Source organism: Girardinichthys multiradiatus, chromosome 21 (assembly GCF_021462225.1).
Source record: "Girardinichthys multiradiatus isolate DD_20200921_A chromosome 21, DD_fGirMul_XY1, whole genome shotgun sequence".
NCBI lineage: Eukaryota > Metazoa > Chordata > Actinopteri > Cyprinodontiformes > Goodeidae > Girardinichthys > Girardinichthys multiradiatus.
In genome coordinates, this window is record NC_061813.1 from 38,744,629 (window position 1) to 38,762,200 (window position 17,572).

Here is a 17,572-nt window from a genome sequence, read left to right on the forward strand (position 1 = left end):
CAATCAGACGTCGTCCGTAGATCTGATTTTCTGTCAGTCACAAGGATCTAAGAGCTGTGCTGTCAGATTGAAAAATATGTATTTATTATGCATGAACTGTTCAAAACAAAGGAGCAAAAAACTTGAGAAACTTTTGTTTTTGAGCGTAAACATGATTAGAGTCCTTTGATAAATAAAAACCACAAAGAAATTATAAAAAACTGATTAATTACACAATCGGTTGTTGCAAACAAACACACTAACAAAAGAGTTGAATGTGTGGTGCATATTTAAATAAAAATAAAACTCATGGAGTAATAAAAGTTTAACTACTTTCAGAAAGCTCAGGATTATCCGATGATAAAGTAATACAGTAGTCAGCATATGGTAGCATTACTCTAAAATCTGAGACCGATTATTTATGTTGTTAAGAACTGATTGGGTTCTTCAAGATTCATGAATAAATATACTGTAGGTGTCATCATTATAACAATACAAATGTCTCTATAACAAAGTGGAAGCATAAATAAAGAGATTTGGTCCAAGCACTGAGCCCTGTGGTACTCCTTAATGAAAGTTTACTATTACCATGAACAAACTGGAATCTGTAGGCTGATAATGCTTTTTAAAGCAAGGCTCAATTGGACAAAGTTTCTGTCTACACCGTCATTTAGAGGTTAAAACGATCTGTCGAGATTAGCTTTGGTTGCGTTGGACCCGACCAAAGGAAGGACAGCAGCCTCAGGAAACATGAAGAAGACACCAAAGTATTTTCAATTAAACCTTCAAGAGCATGAGCAAGGAGTCAGGTAGACGAGCACAGGATCTAGCAAGGGATTGGCTGAGCAGAGGTGTATTTAAACTAAAGAGGATGATTACAGAGATCAGGACCAGGTAAACCCTAATTACACAGAATGCAGGACATAAACCAGGGCGACACGTGGGAAAATGATGACTCTGGAATCAGGGAAACAAAGTAAATATCATTTTATACTAAGAGATCGTTATACCCTGCAACATGAACAAACACCCAAATTAGTTTAGATACCCTCTTTACTAAATTCTCTATTATGTGAGGTCTTCATTAATCAAGAGACAAGTTCAGTCTGCCACCAGTTATTTCAAAGAGATTCAGCTAAAAAAGTCTGTCAACATCGAGGCTTTGGAGGCCTGTAGCTCTCTGGTTGTAGACATGATCTTCACAGTTTGTGAAGGTCATGTCTACAAGCAGAGTTTGAAGCTGTACTCAGATCAATTTATCAGTTTAACCTGAGACAAGGCCAGTCCTACAACCGCTGTTTTCTTTAACAGATTAGGCTTCGTTTGTGTTTCATAGGCTTCAGAAAGTTTAGAAGTTAAACTCAGCGAGGTTAAAACTCTGTTCTGTCAGTTAGTGAGTGTCTGTAGGGAGCTTTCATAAATCTGCACTATTTATTCATGAAGCCTTTCAGAGACAAACATGCTCATTAATCTGCTGCATGCTAATGAATGCTAACAGGAAACACCAAACCAGAGGGACTTTTTATATTCCAGTCAGCAAGAGACCAGATTTACATCCAATAACCAGCGGCAGACAGAGATGTGGAGCAACTATCAGCCTTTAGTCTGTTGGTGGCTGCAGGGACGGTTTGCCCCTCAGCTTGTCTGCTCAGGCTGATGGTCTGAATGAACAGTTTGATCTGCAGCCTTGATCACTAGGCAGCAGGAAGGGTTTCACCTTCACCCTGGGATTTGGAGTTGACCTCTGTCTCCAGATCAGCACTGGGAACCTTGAGCCCCAGAATGCATCACTGTTGGTACCAGAATACTATTTCCATAACTATACTGGAATATCTGAATAATTTGAAAACAGTCATCTGAGAGAACTTTGACATTTTTACCACAAGATGGAAACAAACACCAGCAAGAGTCTAAGCTGATATTGGTAACACTGGAGCCAAACTAAATCTACATTAATAAATTAGGACACATCAAACATGTTTGTTAGCTCAGGTCAACCTCTAAAAATAAAGACTAACTGGTCAATTGTGACAATTTTAGGATGACTGTTGCATTATTTTTTTATTTCCCTACAGCTTAAAATGTTTCATCTTTTTAAATCACTACAACTAATTTCTTTTGAGAGGACAGGAAGATGATGGGACTTTTGGACAAAAGTGTTCCTAATTTGCTGCAAACTATGTGTTTTATGGATTAGACCAACACAAAGTAGTGCATCAATTTTAAGTAAAAGTAAATGGATAAAATCTAAAATCATGGCAGGCATTTGTCTTACTCTGGTGCCCACAGGGCTCTCATCGGGAATTTGTATGTGTAGCGCGGGGGGACCCATCATGATATGACGGCGTTTATATCCGCCCTTCGCAGCTGACATGATTTTTTAAAGCCTTACCGTTAGCGGCCCCACAGGGTGAAAGACAGCCGGAACAGCCCACATAAAAACCACATATATAGAGGGAGGCCAGATGTCAGTCAAAAGGCCGCCTAATTTCAGCTTGGCGGCGACAGTTTTCACCGCTGAAATGCGCAGGTGAGAACCCTGACCCATAAATAAAATACAGTGTAACAGTTTTGTTCATCTGCCACAAAATCTTTAGAGTCCACCTGCATGTAATGTGCGTTCAGTTTCAGTTTCTGGCCTCATTGGTTTATTTGAGGACATCAATAGTAAATAGTAGCTCCGGACAGACAACTGTTACTTTTGCACTGCACAAATCAGGTCTTTAAGGAACAGTTGTTAAGTCCAATTTGCCTCAAGGGAGTAAATTTTATTCATGTAGTCTTAAATATAATATAAAAGTATCACAAAGTGCTTCACACTATAGTATGAAATACATAAAGCAGAAGTGTACATAAAATCTTAAACACATAATTTAAAAAAGCCTTGTAGGAGATGCAGCATACCTGTAGAAGAAGGAGCTCTGGTTAGCTGAGACCAAAACTGAACTTTTTGGCCTTCCTGCAAAAAAGTAGGTGAAATCAAGTCACCCTAAACATAACGTCCCCACTGCAAAACATGGTGGTGGCAATATTATGCTGTGAGGATGCTGATCTTTAACAGGGACTGTGAGGCTGGTTGGATTTGATGAGAAGATGGATGGAGCTACATCCAGGACAATGCTGGAAGAAAACCTGTCAGAGGCTGCAGAAGACCTGAGACTCACCTTCCAGCAGGACAACGACCCTAAACATCCACCCAGAGCTACAATGGGATGGTGTAGATGAAAGCATATAGATGTTTGTTGAATGGCCTAGTTAAAGTACAGGCCTAAATCCAGCTGAGAATCTGTGGCAGACTTAAAACCAAGTCATGCAGACCAAAAGTTGGTCATATTTACCAAAAATGTAGCGTAGACAGAAGTCAGCTGAATAAACGATCCGTGTTTAAACAAACAATTCATCCTCATGATTTATATTTCTTACCTTCTAAAGAACGATCATTACTCTCTATCCTGCTTTAATTACAGCCCTCAGGTCTTATTATCCTCATCAATCATAGGCCATTTGTTGCTTCTGAGGCAGAGCTTTATTAATATCTTTGTGAATTTACAGAAATTTGATCTGTTATCAAAATAGTTCTCACACCTGGCTTGAAATACTTTTCAAACCAGTCAGGTTTGTCTCCGTGTCTTTAAGTCCAAGCTCCTCCTCTTTCATTGTATCCACCTCTTAGATGACTGTTAATCAGACTGACCAGCTTTCCTCTTCTCGGTAGTCCCTGTGACCCATGAGAACATGACTGCAGGATGATTGGGAACAAATGATGTTTTCACTGGTAGTTTCTGTTTACTGGAGGGTGTGTCATATTAGAGCAGATGCAAGTAAGTAAAGTTTATTTTTATTATCTGTTAATATATTCTAACATTTAATAAAAAGTCAGCGCCTCACCCTGAGGCTCACACTATAAAAGAAAAGCAGATGTAGAAGCATCATATCTCTACAACCTTTTACGCATCAACCACCAGTTCTGGCGGAAGAGTTTAACTTATTTTCTACTTTCATCACTGTAACTTCCCTTAGTTTAATATAGACATGTGATATCCACATAGTGTCAGAATCTTGTCTAAAATCTGATATAAACCATTTCTATGAAAAAAAAGGTCTCAGATTGTGAATCTAAAAGCCCGTTTTTCTTTTAGATCCAACACTTTTCTGGAAGAAAAGCAGCAGAATGTCAAGAAGTAGCTGCACTGTGTTTTTGTTGGTTGTTTCTATGCTTTGGGGGACGCCTCATGTCAAAGCAGGTGAGTTTTATAGATGGAAGCTGCTCTTGGTTTATAGCTTTATATAACATCTTTATTTTTATAACTTCCCATTTTCAAACTGCCATGCTAATTTTCATATTATGTGCTTCTATGGTAACACTGGTGACTACAGTGCAGGAAATGTTGCTATTTAGACATTAAATAATTTTCATTTCACATTATAAAAACCATGTTGGTGATGAACCTTAAATGTGCAGTTTTTCGGTTGATCAAACAAGTGAAACAGATGGTCTGTAGTCTTTTTATCAAAGTTGCTCCCATGTCTCCTGAATGATATAAAGCAGCTGTTGTTCTTCAGCTAGAGCAAGCAGGTCAACTAACAAACAAGGATTTGAAAAGTGGTAAGAAACAAAAGAACCCAGACAGAACCAAAACTACAACTATACGACAATTAAACTCCCCCACAAAGCTCCCAGGACCTTCTGCATTTGCTGCATGATTGCGCATGTGGTTTTTTGTCCCAGCTATGACAGGTTTCATTTTAAGTTTAGAATCTGAATATTTTTTGTTTTGCATGATGCAAATAATCTCTGCCCTGTCTGCACCGAACTGCTAATGGAACTAACCCACAGTTGGCACTGACAGCTGATTAAAATACAAGATCTTTGTAAAGCTGTAAATAATGATCCAGTCTTTATTTCTCTTCATTTTGATGGTCACGGCTTACAGCTACTAATAGACTCCAAATGTTGTCTCTCAGGAATGACATTTTATATAACATCATATCAATTAAAAAGACATTTTTATTATAGAAATGTGGGCGTACTGAAAAGCATATCCATGGACTTTGAAAGTATCTGCTCTCAGTTCTTGGTTGGGGCTCCTTCTGCATGAATTACTGCATCAATGTAGGGTGTTATGGAGGTGATCAGCCTGTAGTTCTGCTGAGGTGTTCAGAAAGCCCGGGTTGCTTTAATAATGACCCCCAGCTTGTCTGCTTTGTTGGTTCTGGTGTCTCTCATCTTCCTCTTGACAATACTCCATAGGTCTTCTATGAGGTTCTGGTCAGGCTAGTTTGCTGGTCAATCAAGCACAGCAACACCATGGTTATTGGACCAGCTTTTGGCACCTTTAGCAGTTTGGACCATTACCAAGTTCTATTGGAAAATGAGATCAGCATCATAACGCTTGTCAGCAGAAGGACTCATGAAGTGCTCTAAAATAGGTGACTGAGTTGACTGTGGACTTCAGAAGACCCAGTGGACCAGAACCAGCAGATGACATGACGAGCCAGATCATCACTGGCTGTGGAAACTTTTTTAGTGAAACATTTCTAAGAAGGGATTTTTTTTTGTGAAACTATGAAGCTATGTTCTTCTGTCATCCATGGAACCTCCCAGGACCCGACCCAGCAAACAAGCAGGTCATAAGGGCAAAGAGAGATGATAGCTGGGCTGCCTGGTTGCTGAGATCCTCACATTTCTCAATGGACTGATATGGAAATGTTCTTGTTATCCTGCTGGTCTGAGAGAGCTTTAAACCTTTTTTATCTTTTCTTCAGATAAAATACAAGATCGGATTATTGAGAGCTCTTTTTACGCGAGATTTCATGAAAATCTGATGAATTCTAAATTACCTTTAGAGACGAATCCATGGAATAACAAGACTACAGAACCTTCTTTCCTTACATCAGAGACCCTTTAATTGCTATTAGTAGAAGCTGATTGTTTTATGTTTCTTCATCATAATGTTTATTTTTAGTTTATTATTTATAGTCGGTAAATGTTTCTAAATGTATATTAGTTTGTTTAATTTAGACTGACAGCTTTAGATGGAACATTAAATGTATAATAGTCATTGTTCCCTGAGAAGATGAATTCAGGTTGTTTATGTAGAACAAATTCACTAGAAATGTGAAAAGCAGTACTTTCCAAGGGGAACTAAAATCACCATGTTAATGGCAGCAGTTGCTCCATTGGTGCTGAGCCTGTTGTATAATCTATTGGCTGAAAACAAAGTGGTTTCAGTATTTCAGAGTATTTTTAAAACAGCCCACAATGACAACAGCATATTGCTAAAGGCCTCAACAAACATCTGAATCACAGAAACCTACAGAACAGTGCTGTAAAGGTCTAATCTGTGCAATACAGGTCCTTCTTAAAATATTAGCATATTGTGATAAAGTTCATTATTTTCCATAATGTTATGATGAAAATTTAACATTAATATATTTTAGATTCATTGCACACTAACTGAAATATTTCAGGTCTTTTATTGTCTTAATACGGATGATTTTGGCATACAGCTCATGAAAACCCAAAATTCCTATCTCACAAAATTAGCATATCATTAAAAGGGTCTCTAAACGAGCTATGAACCTAATCATCTGAATCAACGAGTTAACTCTAAACACCTACAAAAGATTCCTGAGGCCTTTAAAACTCCCAGCCTGGTTCATTACTCAAAACCCCAATCATGGGTAAGACTGCTGACCTGACTGCTGTCCAGAAGGCCACTATTGACACCCTCAAGCAAGAGGGTAAGACACAGAAAGACATTTCTGAACGAATAGGCTGTTCCCAGAGTGCTGTATCAAGGCACCTCAGTGGGAAGTCTGTGGGAAGGAAAAAGTGTGGCAGAAAACGCTGCACAACGAGAAGAGGTGACCGGACCCTGAGGAAGATTGTGGAGAAGGGCCGATTCCAGACCTTGGGGGACCTGCGGAAGCAGTGGACTGAGTCTGGAGTAGAAACATCCAGAGCCACCGTGCACAGGCGTGTGCAGGAAATGGGCTACAGGTGCCGCATTCCCCAGGTCAAGCCACTTTTGAACCAGAAACAGCGACAGAATCGCCTGACCTGGGCTACAGAGAAGCAGCACTGGACTGTTGCTCAGTGGTCCAAAGTACTTTTTTCGGATGAAAGCAAATTCTGCATGTCATTCGGAAATCAAGGTGCCAGAGTCTGGAGGAAGACTGGGGAGAAGGAAATGCCAAAATGCCAGAAGTCCAGTGTCAAGTACCCACAGTCAGTGATTGTCTGGGGTGCCGTGTCAGCTGCTGGTGTTGGTCCACTGAGTTTTATCAAGGGCAGGGTCAATGCAGCTAGCTATCAGGAGATTTTGGAGCACTTCATGCTTCCATCTGCTGAAAAGCTTTATGGAGATGAAGATTTCATTTTTCAGCACGACCTGGCACCTGCTCACAGTGCCAAAACCACTGGTAAATGGTTTACTGACCATGGTATCACTGTGCTCAATTGGCCTGCCAACTCTCCTGACCTGAACCCCATAGAGAATCTGTGGGATATTGTGAAGAGAACGTTGAGAGACTCAAGACCCAACACTCTGGATGAGCTAAAGGCCGCTATCGAAGCATCCTGGGCCTCCATAAGACCTCAGCAGTGCCACAGGCTGATTGCCTCCATGCCACGCCGCATTGAAGCAGTCATTTCTGCAAAAGGATTCCCGACCAAGTATTGAGTGCATAACTGTACATGATTATTTGAAGGTTGATGTTTTTTGTATTAAAAACACTTTTCTTTTATTGGTCGGATGAAATATGCTAATTTTGTGAGATAGGAATTTTGGGTTTTCATGAGCTGTATGCCAAAATCATCCGTATTAAGACAATAAAAGACCTGAATTATTTCAGTTAGTGTGCAATGAATCTAAAATATATGAATGTTAAATTTTCATCATGACATTATGGAAAATAATGAACTTTATCACAATATGCTAATATTTTGAGAAGGACCTGTATAAACACTAATGACATGTCTGAAAGTTCTGCTTACCATGATCACCAGACAGAGTTTAATAAAAATAACAGAACACAGATCAGCAGGGAATGTGTAATCTATTGTTAGTGATGCTGTGGTTTGCCATTTTGCAAAACCGTTTCAACATACTTCCTGATGTGTCAAAGGCAACAGAGACTCTCTGTTTGGAGCTGCCATTTACTCATGAGGCCTTTCTGCTAGAATAACTGGAGCTCAGGGCTGGACTGGCATACCGGGTACTTGCCCGGTGGGCCGATGGTGATTTTGAGCTGGGCTGAGAATAAGGAGAAGGATTCAAGGGGCCCATGACTGACAGGGGCCCTATTATAATACTGACAAAATAACATGACACACTTTTAAACCCTGTAATAAGCTTATAACCACTCATATTCATTTGTTTTGGAAACGTTTTGAAATGCCAACCCCCCCTCTCTATTTACGTAAAATGGTTCAGGCCACCACCTGCTCCGTCAGAAGCCGCAGACAACTTTTCACAAGATGTGTTTCTACTGACCATCAAATTGCGCAAATTGTAATTATGAAAAGAAAAAAAAATCACTTAATGGAAATACGGCATTTTCGAAAAAACTCCCGTTTTTGATAAAAAGTTTTTGCGCTAGGATGAGTGGTTGTAGCTATTGAAGCTTCTGATTTCCAGCAAATGTAACCATTTCTCTGGTTGGATTGAAAGCAGTCACTCAGTCTGCAGACTCTAGAGATGTTGTCTGTTCCTGCTGCAAAGCAGGAGGATGAGAGCTGCAGGGGTGTAGCTGACAGCTGCAGGGGTGGAGGTGACAGACGGCTGCTGCTCTTGACGTGTCTGTTTGGATCCTTGTTTTAACAGAGCAGCTAAATGTTTGCCTGCACTGTTAACTAAAACAGTGAAATGTATAAATCCAGAGTTTTCTTTGCTGCTGTCTTCTTCGTCTTTTTCGCTAGTAGGAAAAAGTTTTTCCATTGGAGTTTTGCGAAATACACCAATTTTGGTATGACCAAAAAAACCACATTGCCTCATATATGTATTTTTTCACCACAAATCTAATGCGAGTCTACAGTTTTGGAGATAAATTAGACCTGCATGTGGGGCTACAAGAGGGTGATAGAAAGTAGTGGAGTATTGTTAGTAAAATTACAATTCCCTTTGATATTTTTTGTGAAATCACACCTTTAAGTAAAACAAAATAATGAGAGGCCACCTGAAATAATGATTATGACGCTATTACAAATGGTATTACAATATGGGAAATACTGTATTATTTTTGTATGTCATGTGCACTACAGAGCCAGGTCCAGAATGATAACCAAAAATATCATTAAAATGTATAGTTTTATGTAAAACAATGTAAATTTTCTGCCGGTGAGATTTTCTTTTCATGGGGCCCAAGGTCCCTGGCAGCGCCCCTGACTATGCTGTACTTTTTTACTCAGAAACACCTCACCAGCTCAACACAGCAAAAAGGTTCACGTAAAACCAAATGATAAGGCTATTATTATTATTAAATTGAATCTAATTAGGATTTGCCAGGAGATAAATGGTAAATGGACTGTATTTATATAGCGCCTTTCCAGTCATACAGACCGCTCAAATCGCTTTACACTAGAGCCACATTCACCCAATTGCACTCACTAACGCTCACACATTCATACACCGATACGCAGATCGGTAGGCAACTTGAGGTTAAGTGCCTTGCCCAGGGGCACATCGACATACAGCAGGAGGAAGCTGGAATCGAACCCACAACCTTCCGATTGATGTGATGTGATGCTGCTCATTAACATAAAGGTTGCATGAAGTTTAAAGAAACTAATTTAACGTATTTGTCTTTTATGCATAAATATCCTCTTTATTCTAGACAAGTTGTCAGTTTATCTATTTATTTTTTATCTTTTCTAACATTGTCAGCGAACTCTTCTGGACATTAATTACCTTTATTTTTTTTCAATGTGGGCATGTTACTGTTCAATTTAAAAGACGTTTTAGTGAAATGTTCCTGAGGCCCTTCGCTAATTTCTCAGCCTTGAGGTTGTAACTATGATATGACATGAGTCCCTACTTTTACCTGAAACAGTAAAGATAAAAAGATCGCATTTGTTACATTATTTTTTTCACCTGGTTCATGTTTGTTTTTACTGAACAGTAATTTGGCCATTATTTTACTGATTATTGTTAAACTGATACTTCTTGAAGGTTTCCATGTTTGACTAAATATTCTGAGTGTTGCTACTGTGGAGGTTTGGTTTTAGGTGACATTTTATTGATTTGATGAGTACATAGTCTGTGAAAATATCACTCAACCATAATCTGTCATTTAAACATTTTAATATTCATCAGTGATCAAGTTCCTCTCTGTCCAAGTTTCAGGATCCTTATATGTTGTATGTACATTGTTAAGGGGTTAACGAGACCAAGCAGCCTTTTGGTTTCTGTCCTTTATAGGATGACAGGATGGTGTAAGTTTATTAGACAAGTACATATACACCAACAAAAATTCATAGGTTTCGTCGTCTTTCCATCAGTACAGCTTTTTGTCCCAGTCCAGCTCTGCTCGAGCTCAATGCTCCTCATCATTTTAACATCTTTATGGATAGTGTGGGACTTGTTTGGGCTTTTTAAAAAATACACTCCAATTAAAAAACAAAACAGTAAAAGAGTTGATTATTCTGTGAGATATTTATGGTATATGCACCTCATCCCCCTACAGATACTGAGACCTTCTGCATTTTCATGAAGAGCTGCATTTTACCATGCAGCTTCCAAGGTGGCTCTGATGTGTTCATCCACTGGTTTCAGCTGGCAGCAGGACGACCTCTGGTCCACTCATACTACGATAATAGTGATCAGCTGGGAAACCAGAACCAGAACTTCAGAGGCAGAACGTCACTGTTTAAAGATCTGATCTCCAGAGGAAACGCCTCACTGCTGCTGACAGGAGTGACAGTTGAGGATCAGAGCAGATATAAATGTCACTGCAGCGCCGTCAGTGGGAACAAGGAGACCTTTATTCTACTCGGAGTGGACGGTAAAAGAAACGCTTACAGGATGTACAGCAGTTGCTTCTCCTGTCTTTCAATGCTGTCTGCTGTGGTGTTTTATTATGACTGTAGGTCAGGTTTCATCAGGATTCTCTGTTTTCTGTTTCATTATCAGGTGTTTCTGCTCAGGTTTCTCTGATCTTTATGCCTTGTTCTTATTGTCCTTCCTGCAGCTTCTTTATGATGTCTTTGCTTGTAGCTCCTTCTTTCATCAGATAACTTTTATTGAAGGTTAGCTGTCATTTAATAGATTGGATAGATCTACAACCTTCCTTCCTGCCAGCCTGTCTGCATGTGAGTTCTTTCAAACACAAAGAGTGTAAAATTGTGTCTCTAACTGCCATAAATATTAATTTAATTAACTGCAAATGTCTCTTTCACAGCCCCAGTCTCTAAAGTCAGCATCTCTCAGGTGGGAAACAGAATCATCTGCAGCTCAGAGGGGATCTACCCTGAACCTGAACTCACCTGGTCCACCATCCCTCCATCCAACACCACCCTGCAGAACAGAACCACAGTCCAGAGGACTGTAGAGAAGCTTTACAGCATCAGCAGCTCTCTGATGGTTTCAGATGATGATCCTGGTCTGATCTACAGCTGCACCATCAGCACTCGGAGGAACAACAGGAGAGCTACTCTGAGGCAGCTAAGTGAGTTGAATGTTTGTTCTGTGACCCGAAATGATCAGGTTTCTGTCTGAAACAAACAGTACCACTAAGGCAGTTTCTCATGTTTAAACTGTAAAAACACAGTTCATTACTGCTGAAAGTACTTTAGTTACGCCCAACTTTAATCGAGGTTATATTAACCCTGCACCTAAATGCTCATTTAAATATGGGGTAATAAAATCATAAGATTGTATTTCTAATAATTAGCAGGTTTATTCTATATGTGTAATATTTAATGAATAATTAAAAACTAAGGAACATGCCAGTAATCTTTCCTGTTACCTGCAGGAAGACCAGAACATTATTTTTCCATCTTTTCCACATTTTCACTAACTCAGCAACCATTGACAGATTCCCAGGTCTCACAGTTGCTGCCCATAAGCAGTTTTTATGCTGGTTGTTGGTTATTTTGTTTGTTTTGGGCAGCTTCAGTCATGTGAGTGGAACATTTGAGCTGGGAGGACGAGATCAAACTGATTTTCATCAGTCAAACACAGCAGTTTCCAGAGTGAGAGCATCTAAGAATATCTCCTGGTCATGAGTTTGAACCAGTAATCTGTGGCCTCCAGCCAGAAACAGCTGGTTCTGTAAGATCATTGCTGATGTCTTGCCATCCTGGTGTGCTGACCCAACAGAACTCGTATAGAGGTGGCCACACCTGGATGGTAGCTTTCCTTTTACATCCATTAGAAGCAGCATGGGTGTACTTAGTTTTTCACATATAATTTTTCTATTTGGCTTCATCTTTGTTTACCAAGTAATACAATAGCAACTACCAAAATAGAGGTTAGGTTGGAGGTTAACTGGCTGTGTTTGTTCATAGACAGGTGAGAGTGAAACATGTCGGAGTATTATTACCTACACACACACACTGGTACCAAAACCTTTAATAAAAATACATAAGCCTAGAAGAGTATGATTGGGATGTTTGATTGTTTAACTTGTCTTTAGATTATTTCTGTTAAATATTTGCTGTGAGAACAAAAAAAGTGCCTTTTTCACCTGTATCCTGTGATCTAATTTCAGGTGTGATCAGTTCCAGCGGACAGACGTCCCTCTCCTGCTCTGACTCTAACATTTCTGTAACAAATCTTCTCTGGAAATTTAACCACAATCAGATAATTGTGAACCAGACCAGTCAGAACAGAGACATGGTGTCAGAGGAGTGGAAACATCATGTGAAGGACATATCAGAGTCCGGCAGACTGAGTCTTCAGGGTTTATCTCCACAACAGGAGGGAATTTACACCTGTGAGCTCAGCAATGAGGAAGAAACCTACATAACCAGCACCTTCCTAAAGATAGAGGAGGATCAAGGTGAGACTGAATCCATTGCTAACCCGTCCACTTTCAGGTCAGGAACAGGTGAGGCTTTTCCATCCAGTGACAGATCAGTTTATCTGTTTTTACTCAGGAGGCACAAAACACATCCCAGGTGTCCTCATCTGTGTTGGAGGAGCAGCAGTCGCAGCAATAGTTGCTGTTCTGTACATCTGTTGTAAAAAGAAAAAAGGTAAAAACACTTTTCCCTCATCAATTAAAGGTCATTTTTTTAATCAGCCGTTGGCATTCATGGTTTTTATGATGCGGATATTTGTCAGCTCTACAGGACATCAGCTATCAGGAGGCGATGCAGTGAATGTGTGGTCAGCCCCTGTGGGTCTGAGGCTGTGGTCCTCAGCTGGAAACAGGTGGGCTGCTCCATCCAGGTCCGGAAGATTTCATACCTGAAACAGAGGAGGGCAGATGTCTATATATATATATATATATATTTATATATATATATTTATTTATTTATTTCTCTATATTTTGTGTGCGTGTAGGTATGTACGTATGTAGATGTATGTATGTATGGATGGATATTATGTGTGTACATGTATGTATGTGAAAGTAGAAAGTCATGATGAGGAGTACATTAAAACTAATAAAAAGTATGTGGGATACTGTTGTCCATTATTTGGACGTGGATACAAATTCTGCCAGGATCAGCCTGATGGAGTCTGATGGGAAATGACTCTGCAAGATGGGGGCAGACAGATTTAAAACGACACAGATAAAGAGCAGTAACTAATCAAAGTCTTAGTAGATAGGGGATGCAAATTCTGACAGTGTAGAATGACATAAGAAACCTGATGTTAGAACAGAGACTGTGTTGGAGATGATGATGATGGCAAGCAGGACTACCAGCTCCAATGACTCTGTTATCTTCACCAGAGAAAAATGTCAAAACAGCAGTGGAAACATGCAGAAAGATACTCAGCACTTAGGTTTCTGTGCTTTAACATCAGTAAAACCTTTTCCATTGATTATAGAGACGGCTATAAATAATTTTCTGCATGCCATTCTAATACAATGTAAATAAAAGTGGTTTTTTTACTCCTTATAAATGTTTTTTGAAAGATAACTGTCTTGTTTCCTACCTACTTCTTGATGAAAATCACTGTAAATGTCAATCCTTCAGAGTGGAGTAATTTCATGCATAACTTTAGCGTTTAATTTATTACATTGGGAGCAGTTTCATGTGATCCATTCATGTGGTCTATCTAGCAACACAATATGTTGTACAAGAATAAGGTGGACAACTGTTTTCAGTGATGTAGGCTCCTAGTCAGGAAGGTGTATTTCAGTTTTCAGCTGATAAAACCTTTGGTGAATCCCAGCAAATGGTATTTTTGTAGGACATCTAGAAACGATCAGTGATCTGTTTACATGTTGAGAATGTGGTAATGATTGTATGAATGGAGTTTACACCAACGTGATTATCCTCGTGTTAGCTAAACGTTCTTGGTTTGTTCAAATAATCACGTGTGATGCCACGTGAGAACAATAAATGTGTACTTTTCTGCTGCAACCCACTATCTGAATAATGAAGTAACGACACTCATCTTTCACTTTTTTTACTAAAGTAGAACATCACCACTTCCATGTCTGGTTGGTTGGAGTTGAGGCTGAGTCACTGGATCCACTTTGCTAATGGCGTGCTCCCAACAGAAGGGACTGGGTGGGCTTTACCCAAGTCTGTATAAATTGCCCTCAGGTCGGGTAATCGCCTCCCTTTTTTTCAGCTTCAGCTAAGAAATATCTTAAGAGCAAGAAGAATGGTGAGCAGCAGCAACATCCAACTTTACCCAGCATGTCAGACAGGGTGCATCATGGGTTATAACCTGGATGCCATCTGCGAGGCCTGCCTCGGACCTGACCACTGGGTGTGGCCCTCTCCCTGCAGAAGGAAATCATAGAAACCTGTTTAATATTGGATTTAAATGTCCTGGTCAAAAACAACACCAGGTTTTTAACCTTATTACTTAAGGCCAACTTAATGCCATCCAGATTTATTGATTCACTAAAAAGTTTATTTTTCAAAAACTCCGGTCCAAGATGACAACTTCTGTCTTGTCTAAATTTAGAGGCCGAAAATGTAAAGAAATTGGGGTTTTTTATGTCTTCATGCCTGTAGTCTATCTAACTGGTTGGGCTCATCAGGATTCATGGATAAGTAAAGCTGAGTATCATCAGCGTAACGGTGAAAATGTATCCCATCCTGCCTGTTAATTTTACCTATTGAGAGCATATATATAGTGAAGAGAATTGGCCCAAGTACTGAACCCTGTGGTACTCCACAATTAACCCTAGAGTTTAAAGATGATTTATCATTTACATGACCAAACGAATCTGTCAGACAAATAAGATTTAAACCAGCCTAGCGCTGTTCCCCTGATACCTACAGCATATTCCAGCCTTTTTAAGAGAATATTATGATCGACTGTATTAAATGCAGCACTGAGATCTAACAGAACCAGAACAGACACAAGTCCATTATCTGAGGCCATAAGAATATCATTAGTGACTTTCAGCAGAGCTGTTTCTGTGCTATGATGAGCTCTGAAACCTAAATTCAGTGAAATCTAGTGAGTGACTTTTGGAAATGTTCCTCTGTCACCCTGAAGTGAGAGTAGTCACTGGAAACAAAGTTTTGTTGGAAAAAACATGGAAAAGTTAGATTTTAGAGGGCTTTAATTTAAGGTTCTACACCAGGGCCTGCATTCACAAAGAGTCGACTAAAAGTAGCTCCTAGTGATGTCATTCTAAGAAACATTTTCTATTAAAGAGTATTGAGGAGGCCTTTTAGTGAGCCTATGAGTGTCTTAAGAAGACAGAAAGAAGAGATATTCTCCTACAATGAACAACAGGGAATTAATGAAACCGGTTCATGCTGCAGGAATCCACCCCTAAACAGTTGAGAAAATGAGCACATAAACTTCTAGAACAATCATACAGTTATTAAAATAGAGATAAGATTAACTTTATTATCCTCCTAGAGAGAAATTAAATAGTTTCAGCTCCAGGACAGATTAAAAGCGTACCTCTCGTAAGGTAATATTAGGAAGGATAAATAAACAATAGAAACAACAATAAATAACCATGAATAACAAGTGAACAAAATTACAAACAATATAGTAAAGATTCATTTAAATATTCGGTCTGTAAAATGCTTTCAAAAATAAATCTGGAAAAAATTGGAAAAACTTTAAAAGAAATAATCCAAACTCTATCCAACAGTCTAATAATCTGAGCTCAACGTTCCCCGTCTGTGGAGAAGTTCTCTGGTGCTGCTATCTCCTCTCTAGGTTCTGAAGGCAGCAGGAACCAGAGCTGCTCACATTCCAGGCTGGTGCTGAAAGCAGAGGAACGACGCATTGATCTGCTGGGAATGTCTGTTGGTTCCCACCGTGATCCCAGGACCAAATCTACCCTTCAAGCTATTTTTAAAGTTAAACTGGTTGTATAAATGGGGATTAAAATTTTCAGTAGACAAGACTAAAACAATGTTCTTTACAGGGATAAAAAAATTGGTGATATTAAATTAAAGTTATATAACCAAGAAATAGAAAAAGTGAAACAATTTAAATTTCTAGGGATTTGGTTTGATGAAAGAATTAGATAAAATGTGCACATTCAGAAAGTTTTAGACAAATGCAAGAGGGTATTAAATATTATGAGGTGTTTAACTGGTAGTGATTGGGGGGCAGATAGGATAGCACTTAAGGTCATATATACAGAATTAATTAGATCAGTACTAGATTATGGAAGCATTGTTTATAATTCAGCAGCAGACACAAATTTACAAACATTAGATCGTATTCAATAGTGAGCATTGAGATTATGTACAGGAGCAATTAAAACTACTCCAACAGCATCGTTATTGGTAGAAATGGGAGAAATACAGCTTAAAATTAGGAGGGAGCAATTAACATTAAATTATTGGGCTAATTTAAAAGGTCATAGACAGAATCATCCAACCCAAAAAAAATAAAACCTTGCTGGAAGAAGGAGATAAAAAATATCAGACGTTTTGGTTGGTTTGTGAATAAGAAAACAGAATTCAAAATACTCGTACTCGTCTTCCACTTCATCCGGGACCGGGTCGTGGGGGCAGCACACTCAGCAGAGACGCCCAGACGTCCCTCTCTCCAGACACCTCCTCCAGCTCCTCCGGGGGGAGCCCAAGGCGTTCCCAGGCCAGCCGAGAGAGATAGTCCCTCCAGCGTGTCCTGGGCCGTCCACTGCGCCTCCTCCCGGTGGGACGTGCCTGGAACACCTCCTGAGGAAGGTGTCCAGGAGGCATCCGGTATAGATGCCCGAGCCACCTCAACTAGCTCCTCTCAATGTGGAGGAGCAGTGGCTCTACTCCGAGCTCCTCCCGGATGGCCGAGCTCCTCACCCTATCTCTGAGTGCCACCCTACGGAGGAAGCTCATTTCAGCTGCTTGTATCCGGGATCTCGGTCTTTCGGTCATGACCCAAAGTTCATGGCCATAGGTGAGGGTAGGAACGTAGACCGACCGGTAAATCGAGAGCTTCGCTTTTCGGCTCAGCTCTCTCTTCACCACAACGGACCGGAACAGCGC

The 17,572-nt window shown here is 39.8% G+C and overlaps 1 protein-coding gene across 1 annotated transcript in view; it reads left to right on the forward strand.

The window, feature by feature from the left end:
- The first annotated feature begins 3,686 nt into the window (after positions 1 to 3,686).
- Positions 3,687 to 17,572, forward strand: part of LOC124857898 — a 31,590-nt gene continuing 17,704 nt past the window's right edge. The window contains exons 1-7 of the mRNA XM_047349457.1: positions 3,687 to 3,800; positions 4,119 to 4,223; positions 10,666 to 10,983; positions 11,380 to 11,646; positions 12,691 to 12,981; positions 13,079 to 13,177; positions 13,266 to 13,302. Of these exons, the coding sequence (XP_047205413.1) occupies positions 3,740 to 3,800; positions 4,119 to 4,223; positions 10,666 to 10,983; positions 11,380 to 11,646; positions 12,691 to 12,981; positions 13,079 to 13,177; positions 13,266 to 13,302 (1,178 nt within the window). The 5' untranslated portion in view covers positions 3,687 to 3,739. The remainder of the gene's footprint in view (positions 3,801 to 4,118; positions 4,224 to 10,665; positions 10,984 to 11,379; positions 11,647 to 12,690; positions 12,982 to 13,078; positions 13,178 to 13,265; positions 13,303 to 17,572) is intronic.